The following is a 17285-nucleotide window of genomic DNA, read 5'->3' on the forward strand; positions in this document are numbered from 1 at the left end:
GACGTTTTGTGTGCTTTATTTATAGGGTCATATTTGTATAGATATTGACTGCAGTCTCACTATACTCAACACACCTTCACTCTATGCCACTTCATTATACAGCAGTTCTGTTATAAGGCACTTATGGTTATGGATTCCATTTGTTATTTAGTGGGGGCCCCGAGTGGCCGAGTGGTCTAAAGCGCTCTTCGTTACGGATCACTGCCATCTCACCTCTGTCTGCGGCGGTTCGAGTCTAAGATTCAGCCAATGTGGGCATGTGAGAAAGCTTGCCAGTAGCTTCTCGTGGGTCGGTGGTTCTTTCCGGGGTTTTCCGGGTTCTTCCTCCACCATTAATACTGGCCGCCATGTATAGCCCATCGTGCTGAAAAATGGCGTTAAACCCCACAACAACAACAACAAAATGTTATTTAGTGGTAGCGTTATATTTGTTATATACATCATTGTAAGGCAATCTCACTTAAATGGACACCTTTTTAATGAGGGAGTGCTGTATTAGCTAACAGAAGAAATCATCCTTGAGTCTGCCCATTAGGCCTTCTGTCCAGAATGTTTGAATGTCACTAGTCTTCAGTGTCTGATGAAGCTTTCTTAGAATTATTGCCCTGTTTGTTTTGTAGGTTAATGCAGTGTAAAATATAACCTTTCTATCACATCTAGTGCTGCAGCTTTTTATGGATTGCCACAAAACTAGGTAAATATTATGTTCACCACTGGCCTAGAATATAACATCATTTTATTTGAAACCAGAAGGTCTAGAAGCTTGAAACATTTACTAGATTTGCTGAATCTTCACTAGTCCTTCCAAAATGTTTAATGTCACACATATATCCAGGTTTAGTTGCCATTGGACTCTTGAAATTTTGAAAACTGCTTGTTTGACAATATATTTACTAGCCTTGGGCTAAGTGACTGCCACTAATTTCAGCCATGCATCATCTGAAAGTGCACACTTTGGTGAAAGCTTAACAGTGTAGTGATATTATTTATATTTGACAATGATATTTAACTTTTCAATCACATATACAAACAATATCAACTAAACTAACTTTTGTCCTCATGCTTTGGACTTGATCAGCAGACTGATTTAAGCTTTACTGACTATTAACATCACTCGATGGAATGTTGAGCGATGTTAACAGATTTACCCAGATATGCAGCAGGTTGTAACACCCCCCATCCCTGTTCAGCGATGGTTTGTGCACACGGATGTAGATTGATTATTTAATCCCCCTGCTCAAACCAGGATTGGTCTCGATCTAGGAATTTTAAAGTTCTATGTTCTGAAGATGCACATATCAATAAATAGCTTTGCTCCTACAATGTTTGTTCGAGTTCCTGCCTATTTTGTGTTTATCTTAATGTTGTGCATGACACAGTCTTGTTTTTGCAACTGGTCTTGCAGTTTTCATTTGATTTACGTGAAACTTTGTAAATATTACGGTCATCACCTAAAGATGCTCATTTCAGCAAATCACTTTGCATCCAGCAATTTACGTTAGCTACATTTTATTTGTCTTGTAGCTTAATGCAGCCGTGTAACTAGTGCCAGTTTATTTTACTTGATACATATTAAGTCATCATCAAACAATTCATATATTGACAAATCTTTGTGCTCCCATAGTTTTACAGGAGGTTTTCTGTACATTTTGGCTTGCAGCTTGATATGGCATAGACAGAAATTTTGTGAATTTACTTGTGCAGTTTTTTATTGGATTGCAGTGAAAAACTTAATAGAAATTGTCATCCTCATCAGATGTTTGACCACTCATTATATTGATGCTGTTTGCAAGAGTTATGTGCAGGACAGTGGTGTTTTTACTTGAGCCAATTGCTTACCATTCATCAAGTCGTTCAAGTTTTCATATGCAAATATAATTGAGAACATGATGTCTTGTAAATAGGAAGACATGTATCACTTTCCAATGATGGTGATGATAAAGTAATCAAACATTTTTTGGTTTTGATTTTGTATTGAATTTTTTTACAGGCATGTACCACACATGATATCCCAGTTTTCAGTGAGACATAATTTTCCATGGCAAACGCATTTCTGTCCTTATATTTCAGGATCTTGTGTAGAACATGGTCACTTTTCATCAAAAGTCTAGTTGGCCGACTATAACTTATCTTTAAAAGGTCAAAACTCATTCAGGAAATTTCAATTTAATTAGAAAAATCTGGAAATTAGCATCCTTAATATCAATGTTTGACTGTACAACAAAAAAATTGAGGTGAAAAGTGATACTTCCGTTTTGTGCTGCTGTTGTTCAAATTGTTTTATTCTAATTCCTTATCACATTCAGACCTGCCCAGTTAACAACAGTGGGTAAACGAGCATGTATGTGGGTGCAAGATCTTTTGATGGACCTGAGAAATTTTGGCAGGGCTAAGGATGACCTGCGCTTTCGAGGGGTTAAGGGCACAACAGGGACACAGGCTAGTTTCCTTGCCTTGTTTGATGGCCAGGAGGAGAAGGTTTGTAATTTTTCCCTTGTCTGCATTACAGGGAACCAGAAAATTAGTGCATTATTGTCAGATATTCGTCAGGAGCCTTTTGATCAATGCCACATACCCACTCCCCCATCTTGAGTCATACATGGCAATGTTAACTTGAATAAAGTTACACGTTTTGTCTTTTATGTAAGTTTTTAAATTTGTCAATGGAATTTTCAGATTGTTTAAAATTGGACACAGTCCTTTTAATTTACTGTGCAATATTGAGACAGGTCAGTTAATGGAAGAAAATGTTGTATATGTATGTGTGAAGCGTCAGATTTTGAATTATTAGAAATTTTAAAGTTGAATACATTGAGCAATTAAAGTCTTATCACATTTAAGCCAGAAAGTCTTTGTGATGGGTCACTTCAACCTTTCTTTGTTCATCTCCCCCATGTTAATGTAAACTTCAAAGGAACAGCATTCCAACCCAGTGAAATTGACTGGTGTATCTTAACACAGTCCTTAGAAAGTAAACATTTGAGCTACCAACCCTAACCGCTTCGTAGGAACCTATGTCCACTTATCATATTTTCAAAGGGAAATTGTCATGCACTGTCGTACACAGATTCTGAGCTGTCTAATCCTAATGAAAGGAATTATTTCTTTGGAAAAGAGTAGGGACAACCACCTACGATTTGGTAGAATAAATTAGGGCGTACATTTTAGAGTAATCAGACTTTAAAGTGACTACCCTAGTCAAAATTCTTTAGTCTGAAAATTTCCTAGAAGAGGAAACTTAGTCGACTCCGGGGAGACATAAAGACATTAGTGCTTTCCTTGTGAAACAAGAACAGGGACCAGGTGGTCGTTGTGTAAAAGAAAGGCATGTTTAGTGCTAGATCGCACAAGTCCTGAAAGAAAAAACAGTGATAAGGTACGCAATTTTAGTTTCATGTAATATTCTATTATTTGATTGTTTGTTTTATGCAAATGTGTTTGCTATGACTAGGTTCCATATTATGTATTGCTTATTCAATTCATGGAAATGTGTTGATGCTAGAGTTGTTATGCAATTTATTTTATTCAATTTCATGGAAAGAGTTGTTGCTAGAATTGTTATGCAATTTACCTTTTTAATTATACAGTTATTGGTTCATTGGTAGAATTGATTGCATGAGACCCAAATGTTCATATGTGTAGGATTTCATATGGTTATATGAAATAACTTCCTTTGTTATTAGGATGATACAGATCATTGTGAGTTAACGATAATTATCTAATTATATATGATTTTGTAATGCTTGGATAATCTTATAGTTAAGGAATGTCATGAGTTACATTTCTTTTGAATTTCATGCAATAGTAATCGAACATGTAGTAGCATATGTAAAATAACACGGTAAATACTTGGTAGTCGTTCATGTGGTAATTTAAGACTTGCCATTGGAAGTGAGGTCAATGTCCTACTGTGCTAAGTCAGAATTTACGCGGTGTGTGGATAGCAACAGGCTCTGAATAACCTTAAGTGAATTGTATGTACCTCTCAATAGTGGGTATACAGAATTATTGGGTAAATTTGTTCTTTAAGGAACAGCTTTCTAAGAGAAAGACGAGACAAACTGAAGACAGGAGTATGGGGGAAAAAAAGAAAGAAGGATGAGGTCAGAATAAAGGACCAGGAAGTTCATGAAGGGGAAGAACATAGAACTTAGGAAGGATGAACTAGGAGACATTGATATACGGTCAGACAGGAAGGTGATGCAATCAGTCATGGACATTGTGCTCTTTTCACCTCTCATTATGATGATGTAATAAATCCAAATTGGACACACCAGTTAAATTCTACTTAGATAATCTAACTTGAAGTGGAGTTGCTGTTATTAATTTGTTCTGATTAAATTTGTTATTTTCTTGTCAAAAGGGGGCTCGTATTGTTTATTTCTTCCCAGTATTTTCGCTCAGTTCTATGTTGAAATTCCATTCATCTTTCACTCCCGCCAGGCTATAATATCGATGGAGGTCATCCTCTGGATAATGCCAGCCAAACCCAATTAACCATCCCCTCTTTCTGAGAAAGCGACGTTACAGTATGCTAAAGATAGAGTCCTAAGGTACAGGCACAAATATTTGAGTTTCAATGACACTTTTAGCAACTGAAGAAAATAGTGAAAATGCATTCATTACATATTTAATATTTAGGTACATGTAGAAGAAAATTATTAATAGTTCAAGGACGTGTGTAATCAGCAACTGATCTCATTTTATTCATTACAGTGAACTCATAATAATTCCATAAAAAATGTGCACAGAATGGCATAATTTGTAGTGACTCTGGTAAAGATGATGATGTCTTTGAATAAAATGCATAAATTAATCTAAGAAAACATACCGAAAGGTAAAGCACAGTTTCTATTTCAGTATGCATGTGTCAATTTCTAATGGAAGTGTCTGGATAAACTTCAGACAGCTGGAATTCCTCAGATGAATTCCATTTGAATCTGAATATTTAATTCTTGCTAATAAGTTCACATAACACTTTAATACAAAACCACTTATTGACGGATATACATCAGGGATAGAGTTTATTGTTTTAGAAAGAACTGATTGATTTCAGCTGCCATTTGATTAATCATATTGATTGTATGATAACTTGGCCATGCCATGTGTGCATAAAGGTGGCTTTTACTTTGTGATCCGATAAGGCCAAGTAGGCTTTTTTATGACCCTTTGGTGTATGTCATGTATAAGTCCAGTGTCCAATGATAATTGTTCTCTTCCATTTTTTTTTAGAATTTACTTCCAGTCAGTTTTAGCAAACTAGACATAGAGCATCATGGCCTGAAGGTCTTTTAGAATTAAACAAATATTGCCAGTTATTAAAACTAGAAAATTAGAAAATGCTTTAAATTACTTATTCTCCATGCTAAATGAATAGATATTGATCAGACTTGACAAAGCATCCTTATTTGAAGACTTTCAGATTTTGTTTAATGATGCAGATTCTCAATATCAATGATGTACAGTAGTTAGTAAACTGTAGTCTTCAGGATCAATACTTTCTGTTTGTAGGCTGTCTAATGTAAGCACATGTTTCACAGTATCAAAGTGTAAGCTTACTTCTCTCACTTTTGTTTTAGATCACAACTTATACAGTGATTAACATACACATAACACAATCATCGACTATAAGGTACTGATGATTTAATTTTTGGTGTGGGGGAGGGGGGTGACTGAGTTTCTTTTGAGCTGAAATAATTCCTTGTCTTTTATCTCAAGATAATTAATATTTTTTCCACAAATAATATCATAGGTATAATATGGTGTCAGTTTGCAGTAAATCAGAGCAAGATATTTTTTCCAGCTAGTGACAGAAGAAAATTAAACAAAAGAGTGTCAGGCCCCTGCCCTATAACTTCGAGTTGTTGATCCTTAATATAATAATGGTATAACATGATACATATCAAGGTAGATTCAGAAATACTGGAGTATACCTTGGTAAAACATTTTTCTTGGTACCCAGTTCTAGTTACTGTTACAAAAAAAAACCCCAACTAAAATGACTTCTTCTATATAATAACTTCTTAACAGAATTTGATAAAATTTGACAGAAAGGGTCCAAGTTTGAACACCTTTCTGATATATGCCAATGATGCATTACAGATAATAATAAATGCATTTACAAGTAGTAGAAACAAATGTACACACATTTTTTAATACTGAATATGAGCAAAATTTGACCAACTTTGATACAAAGTGTTCTGACATAGGTGTCTCTCAGTATTGGACAAAGGATGTTCATTTGTGATCAGATATGGATAAATATGCAAAAGCTAGAGAAACAGATGTTTTGAGAACATATGAAATCAACAGCATCAAGAAATTTCAGCAGAGTGCATTCTTCTGATCCAGATTTCTTTGCCAACTGCTCTTGCTTTGGCTGTTAGGCAGATGTCAGCCAGATGAGTGATCTCAGGCCCACTTAGGCCTTTTGTTATGTGCCTGTCTTAATTTGGGCATATTATGTTATGGTATTGTAAATCCATTCATATATCTCTTAACATTTGCATGTCTAGTTCATAATTATGTAATGGTTGGAGAGATTTTCATGAAACTGTACAAGACTCTCATTGAGTATTACATACCATAGCCATATGCCCTTTTCATGAATAAGGTCATAACATGGAGAAAATGTGATTCTGGTATCCTTGTTCAGAGTGTAACTTCTAAGCCACTGGAGATATTTTGCAAAAATTATGTCCTAGCATATATTATGACTATAGTCTTAATATACCTCCCCGTTTGTTTGCACAACCCCAACCCATTTCAAAAACTGTAATCTTTAATGCGATAAAAGGTGCACAGAACTTAGCCGATTCATTCATTGATTTATAATTTCTAACCTGACTGTGAGTAGATTGGCCCTAACACCATCATCATCTGTGTGTCATGCTTAATGGATGTTTTCAATATAATAGACGGACATACTCGAGATCCATTTCCAGTTCCTGGACAAATCCATTTTTGGCAAAGGGGTGTGTGCACAAGTACAGATGTACATACATATGTGGTCTACTTCTGATATTTACAATATCAAATCAAGCAAAGCAAAATAATGACTACAACAAATTTGTCTTTCACATGGACTTAACGATTTAATTTCTATGTTCATGTGTGCAAAGGGATATAATTCCAAACTCTCAATGTTATGGTAATTTACAGAATTATCCGGCAGTTACCAAATAGGATGAACTACGTTATTATGTTGTCTGATGGAAATAAACTAGCCCATTGTGTACACAATATGGTGTCGTGTAAGCATGGCAAGTCCATTAAGCATGAAAGGTGCAGGGGATGCCAGTAAAAGTGCCTTTCTGGTCACAATCAGGTTAGAAATTATAAATCAATGATTCAGTTGACTTAGTTCTATGCACTTTTTATCACATTAAACGTTTTCATTATTGAAATCGGTAGTGGGGTACAATCAAATGGGGATGTATAGTACGACGTTAGATGGTGTGTTGCTTACCATAGCTATGCTCCCACAATGTTCACTTGAAGGAGAAATGTAATTCTGTGACTTTTAATCTTGTCTGGTGTATAACTTTTTAACTACTGAAGATAGTTTGATGAAACTTAGCCAGTTGTATGTCATGTATAGGTGGTGTGTCTTGTAACATTGCCACACTCTCTGCCTCAAGGTAACTTTTTGCAAGGCAGTGCATTTCTGTGACATGTTTTATTGTCCTGAGTATAACTTTTGAACCAATTAAAAATATTTTATTGAAACTTTGCCCAAATGTATATCGTCTTTAAGCAGTGTGACATGCGCCATAATATGCTCCCTCCCAAGGTCAAGGTTGCAGCTAGAGAAAATGTATTGTAATCCTGTCTAAAGTATAACTTGGAGCCATTATATATCATACAAGTATGGTGTGCCACATCTTAACATCATTTCCCTTCCTGCCTGTCTCATACCTAAACCACACCTACTGTGACTGGTGACAATCACAGAAATTGAAAATATAATTTGACTTGTATTTTTTTCTTGACTATGACTGTTGAACCATAAAAGATAGTTAATGAAACTTTAACCAGTTATATATATAATGAATAAGCAGTGTGCTATATACCATAACCATGATTTCTTCCTCAAGGTCAAGGTCATGGCATGGGAAATAATAAATCAGTGACCTCTATCCAAATATCAGTATAAACTTTCGAACCAGGGAAGATATTTGAATTAAACATTAGTCTGTTATATATCTTGACTTGACAGTCGCTGACTTATTCAGTTATATCTCTTGCCTGAAGGACCTGGTTACAGCAGTGGTCTGTATTCTCATCCAGGCTATCACTTTTTAACTCTTACATCTATGTGGATAAAACTTTACCCAGGTCCTCACCTTATCATAGAATAGTCAGCAGGTCCTCACCTTATCATAGAATAGTCAGCAGGTCCTCACCTTATCATAGAATAGTCAGCAGGTCCTCACCTTGTCATAGAATAGTCAAGTCTCTAGCTCAGAGGTCAAAGTCATTAGTAGCTGAAAGGTCATGAGATGGGTGCTGTTTTCGTTATTAATACAGCAGCTCTAAATAGTTGCAGCAACCTTAATCAGTGGGGTTAACTTTGATTATATGCAGTTACTGAATTACACTGGTGTATGTAAAAAGAACATTATTTCTTAATTCAAGTATAAACATTTTTAAACAGCAAATTTTCTTTGCAATCTTATTACAGTAAGTTCTTTGCAGTCCTATGTGGAGATTTGATGGATACTTATAAGCAGATATGTTCTGCTGACCTTATGGTTTGCCAATGAAATCACAACTTTAGAATTTCTGAAAGTGACGCTTGTCATTCAGAACGTATAATGACTTATGATAAATCTCCCTAAAACAAATTTGCCATGCATTATCTGATATAGTACTAAAATAGTGGACTGGAAATCCCAAAGGTTATCAGAACATGAACTTTTATCAGTGTCTTTCAGACGTGAACATAGGATTGTGGAGATCTGATGTTAATCAGATTGCATTTTTGGTAAACATGTATGTATGCTGGTTGATGGGGCAAGCATAGGTGTACTGTTGTTTGCACATGATTTAACAACAATTGTACACAGTGCATTGAAGACAAGCACAATGAAGAAATTGTTAGCTTTATTGTTGAAGGTTCAATTCAAATTAGATTTTTATGAATTATCAGCTTTATCTTCTGTCTTTTAAACATAGTACATTAACAACAAAAAGCAGTGACTGACTGAGGGTTTCCAATGAACATTCACAAATAGAAATTTAAATATAGTTATTTATTTAATGACAAGGAGCTTAGATACTTTTTCTTAAGAATACAACAAGCTCACCAGATTATCGTATCGAACTGTCGTTTACTTTGGCAATAAAACTTTGTAGTAATCAAAAAGTCTGTTAGGAGAAATTGGTGAAGAGCTTATACATGTTGCCAAATCCAACTTTCAGAAAAATTTCAAACTAGAAAGAAACAAAACCCAGATTAAAACAAGAACATATCATGTTTTAGTTATTTACTAGCTTTTTTGAGTGTATTAAGTATATATATATATATATATATATATATATATATATATATATATATATATATATATATATATTCCTTTGTAAGACTGAATCATCCTACAGTTTTCAGGAGTGGACTTGTTTTCTGTCTGAACTTTATTTAATTTCTCAATTCCACTAAATATTTTTTTTCCACCACTACGTTTGTCTTGTGGTTAAGAGTGTCCACCTCAGATGTGGGAGATCATGGGTTCAATCCCCGGCAGTCATACCAAACACTTACAAAAATGGTACCAACAGCTGCCTCGCTTGGTGCTCAGCCTTAAGAGGTTAGTGTTAGTACTGGTTGGCCTGGTGTCAGGATAATGTGACTGGGTGGGACATCATGCAGCATGTCTGTGGCATGATGCCCCAGTGCTAGACATCACTATAAACTGTCACACTGTAGACATCGTAGCGATATGACTAAAACATTGTTAAAGCTACATTAAAAATCCAAATCACACTGACACACACACACACACACACACACACACACACACACACACACAGTGCTCCATGCACCTCAATAGAAATAGAAGGGCATTCCCCTTCACTTCCACCAGCTCCTAATTGCCCTTCCCTCTGCACCCAGAGCCCATTGCAACCCCCTATCATCATACAGTTTTGGCCTTCGCATTTATTTCTGAAGAACATTCCCCAATGTCTCACATGATCACTAAAATAAGCCCCATAAACTGCAATTTTTCTATTAAATCATGTATTTATGTTTTTATTTGATGTTGGATACATACACAGCTGTACTTTTGTGTTTTTCTCCCATTCCCCCAATAATGACATAAATTTAGTCATTTGAATTAGTCCTGTAGTAAATAAAAATACCCTTTCATTTTCAAAAGATGGACTTGCAGTAAAAGAAATAATGGAGCCCCTTTTGCCCACCACTCTTGATACAAAGAGAATTGACAGCATGTTTTTTCCCTCACCATTCATTTCAATGTATTGTACATGGATATGAATTTTTATTTCATGCAAATTAGTTGAATTTTTAACTTGACTTGTCAAAGTCTGGAAGAGCTTATCTAATAGCCCATTGTCTGTTGTCTGTCATTTGCCTGGTGTCCATCCATCAGTTAGCACAAGTCTGTTATCACTGCTAGAAGTATCGGTCCATAAATGCTACTACAAACATATATCCATCATGTACTCACTTACAAGTAGAGGCTAACTGTAAATGGCACAGACCCAGATCTGTTGGTGAAGAATGTGATGGCAGATCAGGGTCTGTGCAGTTCTTAGGAGTGATCATTTGAACACAACATAGACCCTGCTCTGCTGCCACATGTGTTGGCAGATCAGGATCAGTCATTTTTAGTTGGTCTTGACTTATAAGTGATTGTATGTGGTACCCTTGAAGGGACTCTTGTTATCAAATATTTTTTCATTCCAGGTGGAAATACTTGACAAGCTGGTAACAGAGATGGCAGGATTTAAGCAGTAAGCTTGTTATTTGTCTAATCTAACTGTCTGGAACAGATATTTGAGACTCTCTATTGTTTAAACTATATTCGTATTTGTAAAGGAAAAGTAGGTCAGTGTGACCCAGATATAAATTTCAGTAATTTTGCAATGTTGTTCCTGTTGAATATTTGGTACAGAAGTATTACAGAAGTTTATTGGTTATCTCAAGATCATTAGTAATAGTGTCTAATGTATGGGAACATTTTGATGGCCTTCATCCTTTACTTATTATCCTCAGTCTTGCCACAAAACACCTAGAACTTAGTATTGGTACTTTTGTCCAGCATTCTGATTGTTTGTTCATCCATTTGTCTATCCTGTTTCTTTTGTTTTTCCTTTAAAGCCTTTTGAGATATATTGATTAAATTTGGTATTCATTTTGTACATCATCAATAGTGGATATGTTGTGTATCATGTAAGAGGTCCTATCTTCAGGTTCAAGATGACAAGTAAGTATTTTTTGATTTTCTTTATATTTTTCTTCTTGCTTTAAAACTTTAGAGCCATTTGATTTAAATGGGTGAAACCTTGTACATCATGTTCATAAATGAACATGGTACTAATCTGACCTCTCACCACTTTGGTGGCCTTGTGGTTAGAGTGTCTGCTTTGGTGCTTAGCATTAAGAGGTTAGTGTAAGGAGTGGTCAGTCTGTTGTCAGGATAATGTGACTGGGTGGGACATGAAGCTACATGTCTGTATCATGATGCCCCAGTGCTAGACATCACATATACTGTTGCACTGCAGACATCATAGTGATATGACAGAATTTTTTTTAAAGCTACATTAAAAATCCCAAACACACACAAATCTTACCTCCAATATGGCAGCACAATTGCCCTCTTGAAAATCTTGTTATCATTACTTCTATATTGATGGTGATGGTTCTGAATTGAAATGTTGCTAATCTGACAACCAATATGGCCACCATGGCAACCATCTTGAAAATCTGGTTATTGTAATTCCATACATGCCAACCATTGCACTTTTGGCATAATAATTTTCACCAAATTGCATCTTGCACTCGCCTGATATCCATTACACTTTTCTGGTACATTGAAAAGAAAATTAAAATAAATGCAATAAAAAGTTGTGTTTGTCATTTTGTTATCATCTTTTTGATTGCACTCATCGTATAAATTTGAGAATATTCTAAAAAGAAATGTTGCATAACTATATCATAAGAGTTAATTTGTCCTTTCTAGACCTACATGCATTTTCTTAATTTTCTGTTTATACCCACTATATATCACCCATTTTCAAGGAAATATCTTTAATTTGAAACTTGACCATGCAGATTCATTATATTGATAACATAGTTGGTGGACCAGTCTGTACTTAGAAAATGGCACCAGATGTTAAGGGAAAGGTGTTTTTTTGTGTGTTGACTTGAAGATGAAAATTCTTACTGCAAATGCAGGCACCAAATTGACCAGTCAGATGCCAGCTTGAAGTCTGTTTACTGCCTAAGAGACAATGACATAGCAGAGTTTATCCCCCTCATATACACCTGCTTTAATTTTAATGCAGTATCACTTGTAGGGTCTGGTAGTGAAGTGAACAGATCCAACAGTCTAAACCATCAACCCAAAAGTACTTCATCGTGACCATCATTTCATACTTCATTGATTTCAGGATTGCTCATTTTCTTGGCATTGTAGAGCTAATAATGTGTTTAATGTGATATTAAACCAACAAAAGATACCAAAACAAACAAAAAAATCCGACACTTATGCAGCTTGTATTGCTATTCTTATCTAACCAAATAAAAACAAAATGTTGCACAAATTAGCATGACAATGATTCAATAAAAATTTTTAATCAACTTTTATGGTAACGGCCCTTTAGTGTCTGTTGTGTTTTATGCATTAACGATTGCTGTTTTAAACTTCTCAAATATCACTTAATCAGTTTTGACCAAATTTGACATAGAGCATCCTGGCATAATGGGCTTTCATTTTGGTACAGATGATGATGGTTTGCTATCAGATATGTCCAGTATTACTAAGTAGTAAAGTAAACCATTAAATGACTTCTGCTACAAAACTGTTGAAAAGAATTCGGCCAAATTTGATAAAAAGGATTGTCACGTTAATACCTTTCAAATTTGTACAAATGATAATGATCCACCATTAGATACATCCACAAAGATAAAAATAGAAAAACCTTGATACTTATGTAAACTCTTAAATATAATTTGATATATTTGACAACATCCTGACATGAAATTTATGCCAAAAACGATAATGACGATGATCCACCATCAAATATGGCCACCATTGCTAAAACAGGAAAACATTTCAAGGACATCTCAAAATACTTAAATAACTTCAGCTCAGTAACTACTCAGCGGACTTTGACAGAAAATGATCTGGTATAGTGGGCTTTTACAATTGCTGTTTACCTGCCATCAGTATGCCCACCATTACTAAAAATGAGAAACCTTCAATTAACAGAATTTTGAAAAATAAGATTTATATAAATGATGCTGATCAACTGTGTAATATGGCTGATGTTATTAAAAAATAGAAAAGTCTTTAAATAACTTCTTGACAATAAGCATTTAGGCACAAATAATGCTAATCCGCCATCAAATATGACTGGCATTACTAAAATATAATAAAAACTTCTCAAACTGTTTTACTGAATTTGACTAAACTTGATAGAAAGTGTCTTGGCATGGATGGCTTATATTTCCAGAACTAATGCTGATCTTATATCAAATATGGCCACTGTTACTAGAAATGGAAAAACTTTAAATGATTTCTTCACAAAAACCACTCAGCAGAACTGGATAGAAGGCTTTTGTTTTATACAGATGATGCCAATGCACCATCAGATACGGCCCTTGTAACAGATATAGCAGTTAATAAATATAAAAACTCTTTTAATGAAAAAACCAGTAAATAGAATTTGACAAAATTTACAGAAATCATTTGGCCTGAAAGTGTTTAAGTTGATTCAAATGATGCCAATCCTCCATTAAATCTGATTGATATTATTAAATATTGGAAAACCTTTCATAACTTAAAAAAACATGGCATATCAAATTTTACAGTAATTATCCTAGCTTGAACGCCTTTTACATTTAAACAAAAATACTGTTCTTCCATAAGATATGTATGCCATTTAATAAAAGCAGAAAAAAAAAACATTTTTCTTAAAACCTACTTGACAACATTTGACCAACTGCCAGAAAGCAATGTGGCATATAGGCCTTTTAGTATTGGACAAAAACAATTGATGTGCCATCAAATATGGATGAAAATAAAAAATTGTATAAACCTTGAAACACTTGTTTTCATAACATATGAAATCAACAGCATTGGAAGAAATTTCTATGGAAAGCATTCTACTAACTCAGGTCTCTTGGTAACTGTTTTTGCATTTGACCATTAGGCAGATTTAAGCCTGGTCTCAGGCCAATTTGGGACCCTTATTATATGAAACCTTCTATATTGCAGTGCAAACACTTATCATATCTTTGCTGTTGTAAATCCCATGCTGTGGATTTGGAACCAAATTACACATGACTAGTTTCATTCAAATACACACAAGAATGCTGGGAAGTGTACTTTGAAAACTAATGAACACCTTAGAAAAGACCTCATTTACAAAATAATCATTTAGGGATATGTCCAAAATTGTATGAAACAGCTCCCATTTCAGCACAAACTAATTCTCAAAAAATTTAACCATATAAGGGATCGTTGTAAATCAACCAATGTATAAGTCACCTGGAGTAAAGATGTCATGGAGTTATCAATAGACATTATATCTGGTATTTTTATCAATGGAAATCACTGTATTGGCTTCTATTTTCAGATATTTTCTCATATGTGGACAGACATACACTAGGAAAGTGGATATTGACTGCCTCAGTGCCCTTGCCAGTCTGGGTGCTTCAGTTCATAAGGTAAGTCAGTACTCACAGATTCCTTACTGTGTTAAAAAGATAATTGTTGCTTGGCATATTGATGGGATTCATTATTATCTCTATAGACAGGGCATTCATTCATGTAATTGGGGCTTATTATCGCCATAGACTGGGCAGTAGTTCATGTATTTGGGGCTCATTATTATCTCAATAGACAGGGCATTAGTTCATGCATATGGGGCTCATCTCTTTAGAGAGGTCAGTAGTTCATGTATTTGGGGCTCATTACCTCTATAGACAGGGCATTAATTCATGTAATTGGGGCTTATTATCTCTATAGACAGGGCATTAATTCATGTAATTGGGGCTCATTATTATCTCTATAGACAGGTCAGTAGTTCTTGTATTTGGGCTTATTACTATCTCTGTAAACAGGGCATTAATTCATGTATTTGGGGCTCATTACCTCTATAGACAGGGCATTCATTCATGTAATTGGGGCTTATTATCTCCATAGACATGGCATTAATTCATGTAATTGGGGCTCATTATTATCTCTACAGACAGGGCATTAATTCATGCAATTGGGGCTCATTATTATCTGTACAGACAGGGCCTTAATTCATGTAATTGGGGCTCATTATTATCTATATAGACACGGCATTAATTCATGTATTTGGGGCTCATTACCTCTATGACAGGGCATTAATTCATGTAATTGGGGCTTATTAATGCCATAGACTGGGAAGTAGTTCATGTATTTGGGGTTCATTATTATAGACGGGGCATTAATTCATTTAATTGGGGCTCATCATTATCTCTATAGACAGGGCATTAATTCATGTAATTGGGGCTTATTATCGCCGTAGACTGGGCAATAGTTCGTGTATTTGGGGTTCATTATTATAGACAGGGCATTAATTCATGTAATTTGGGCTCATTATTATCTCTATAGACAGGGCATTAATTCATGTAATTGGGGCTTATTATCATCGTAGACTGGGCAATAGTTCATGTATTTGGGGATCATTATCTCTATAGACAGGGCATTAATTCATGTAATTGGGGCTCATTATTATCTCTATAGACAGGGCATTAATTCATGTAATTGGGGCTTATTATCGCCATAGACTGGGCAGTAGTTCATGTATTTGGGACTCATTATTTTCTCTGAAGATGGCATTAATTCGTGGAATTTGAGTTTGTTATTATCTCTATTGACAGGGCATTAATTCATGGAATTGGGGCTCATTATTGTCGTAGACTGGGCAATAGTTCATGTAATTGGGGCTCATTAAAATCTCATTAGACCTGACATAGCTTATATAGTTTAAGAAGAAAAATTGATATTTGAGTAAGGTAGATTGCTTTAAGAAAATCAGGCAAAATTTGTTCATGGAAGTGTATGTAAAGGAAGATAATTCAGTGTTTTTGGAGGGCCCATACTGCTTGTTAATGCCCATAAATATTCCTATGTTTGTACAAAACTATAAACTTGCTGACTAAATGCACATTATCAAGAGGCAATTAATTTTCATTTGATGAAAAATGCAGTTTCAAAATATGACAAACTCAGTGCTAAGTGCCATCAGAATTCATGCTTAATAGTCAAGTTGTTTGCTATGACATGCTGCCTTCAATATTGCCAGGGTCCATGCTATGGGGCAATTCAGGTCAAATAGATGCCTCCTTGCCTGTCATTGCACTCAGATATACAGAGGAAGTTTAGTTGACTTAACCCCTCTTCAGGACAATATCTTCTTCAATGTCTCGCCCCCTTTCTTCAGGCTTTTGAATGCTTTCATATTCTGTTAAGTATTTTATGAACTTTCATGTCTTTTTCTTCTCTGTGATCAATGTAAAATGGTTCTAAACATAATATTTTGTGCTTTTGGATAGACTTTTTGTGTCCACTGACTGATATTTAAGTCTATTTCCATGAAGTGAGCAGAATTTCATTCATTTATAGCCCAATCATGATCAAATTATTACTCTGTAGAGGTTCATGGACCAATTGTAAATAATAAAAAAAAAAAACAAGTTTATTTTGTATTTCATCTTGTAAAAAAGAGTAGAAGAAATGACTTTTACCATGAGATCTGTGGGGGGAGGTCTGTTTGTTTTCAGTAGTCAACTATTTTCAAAGTTACTGTTATTTACAAAGTCATGCAACAAGTTCACTAAATCAAACTTAGAAAACATTTAATATTTTAAATTTATTGTTTCTTTTCTCTTTTTTATAATTTACAGTTAAGGTTTAGTTAAATGGTTCCTTTAAGCGACTGTTGTAAACATTCTGAAGTTTTACATTCTACACTCGATTCTCCCTATTTTGCCATAATTTCACCCTATTCAGGCAGAAAAGAGAAGTTGCTTTACTCAGAAATTTGAGACCAGCATGGACCCT

At 34.9% G+C, this 17285-nt stretch overlaps 1 protein-coding gene across 2 annotated transcripts in view; it reads left to right on the forward strand.

Annotated features, from left to right (window-relative positions):
* The window catches only part of LOC149802331 (adenylosuccinate lyase-like), a 118001-nt gene that overhangs the window by 60582 nt on the left and 40134 nt on the right, over positions 1-17285 (forward strand). For both annotated transcript variants that reach the window (XM_089951542.1, XM_089951543.1), the window contains 3 exons: positions 2307-2478; positions 10931-10977; positions 14827-14917. In XM_089951542.1, the coding sequence (XP_089807668.1) occupies positions 2307-2478; positions 10931-10977; positions 14827-14917 (310 nt within the window). The remainder of the gene's footprint in view (positions 1-2306; positions 2479-10930; positions 10978-14826; positions 14918-17285) is intronic.

The sequence above is a fragment of the Sinohyriopsis cumingii genome, chromosome 3, assembly GCF_028554795.1.
Source record: "Sinohyriopsis cumingii isolate HCF-2022 chromosome 3, ASM2855479v2, whole genome shotgun sequence".
NCBI classification, from domain to species: Eukaryota; Metazoa; Mollusca; class Bivalvia; order Unionida; family Unionidae; genus Sinohyriopsis; species Sinohyriopsis cumingii.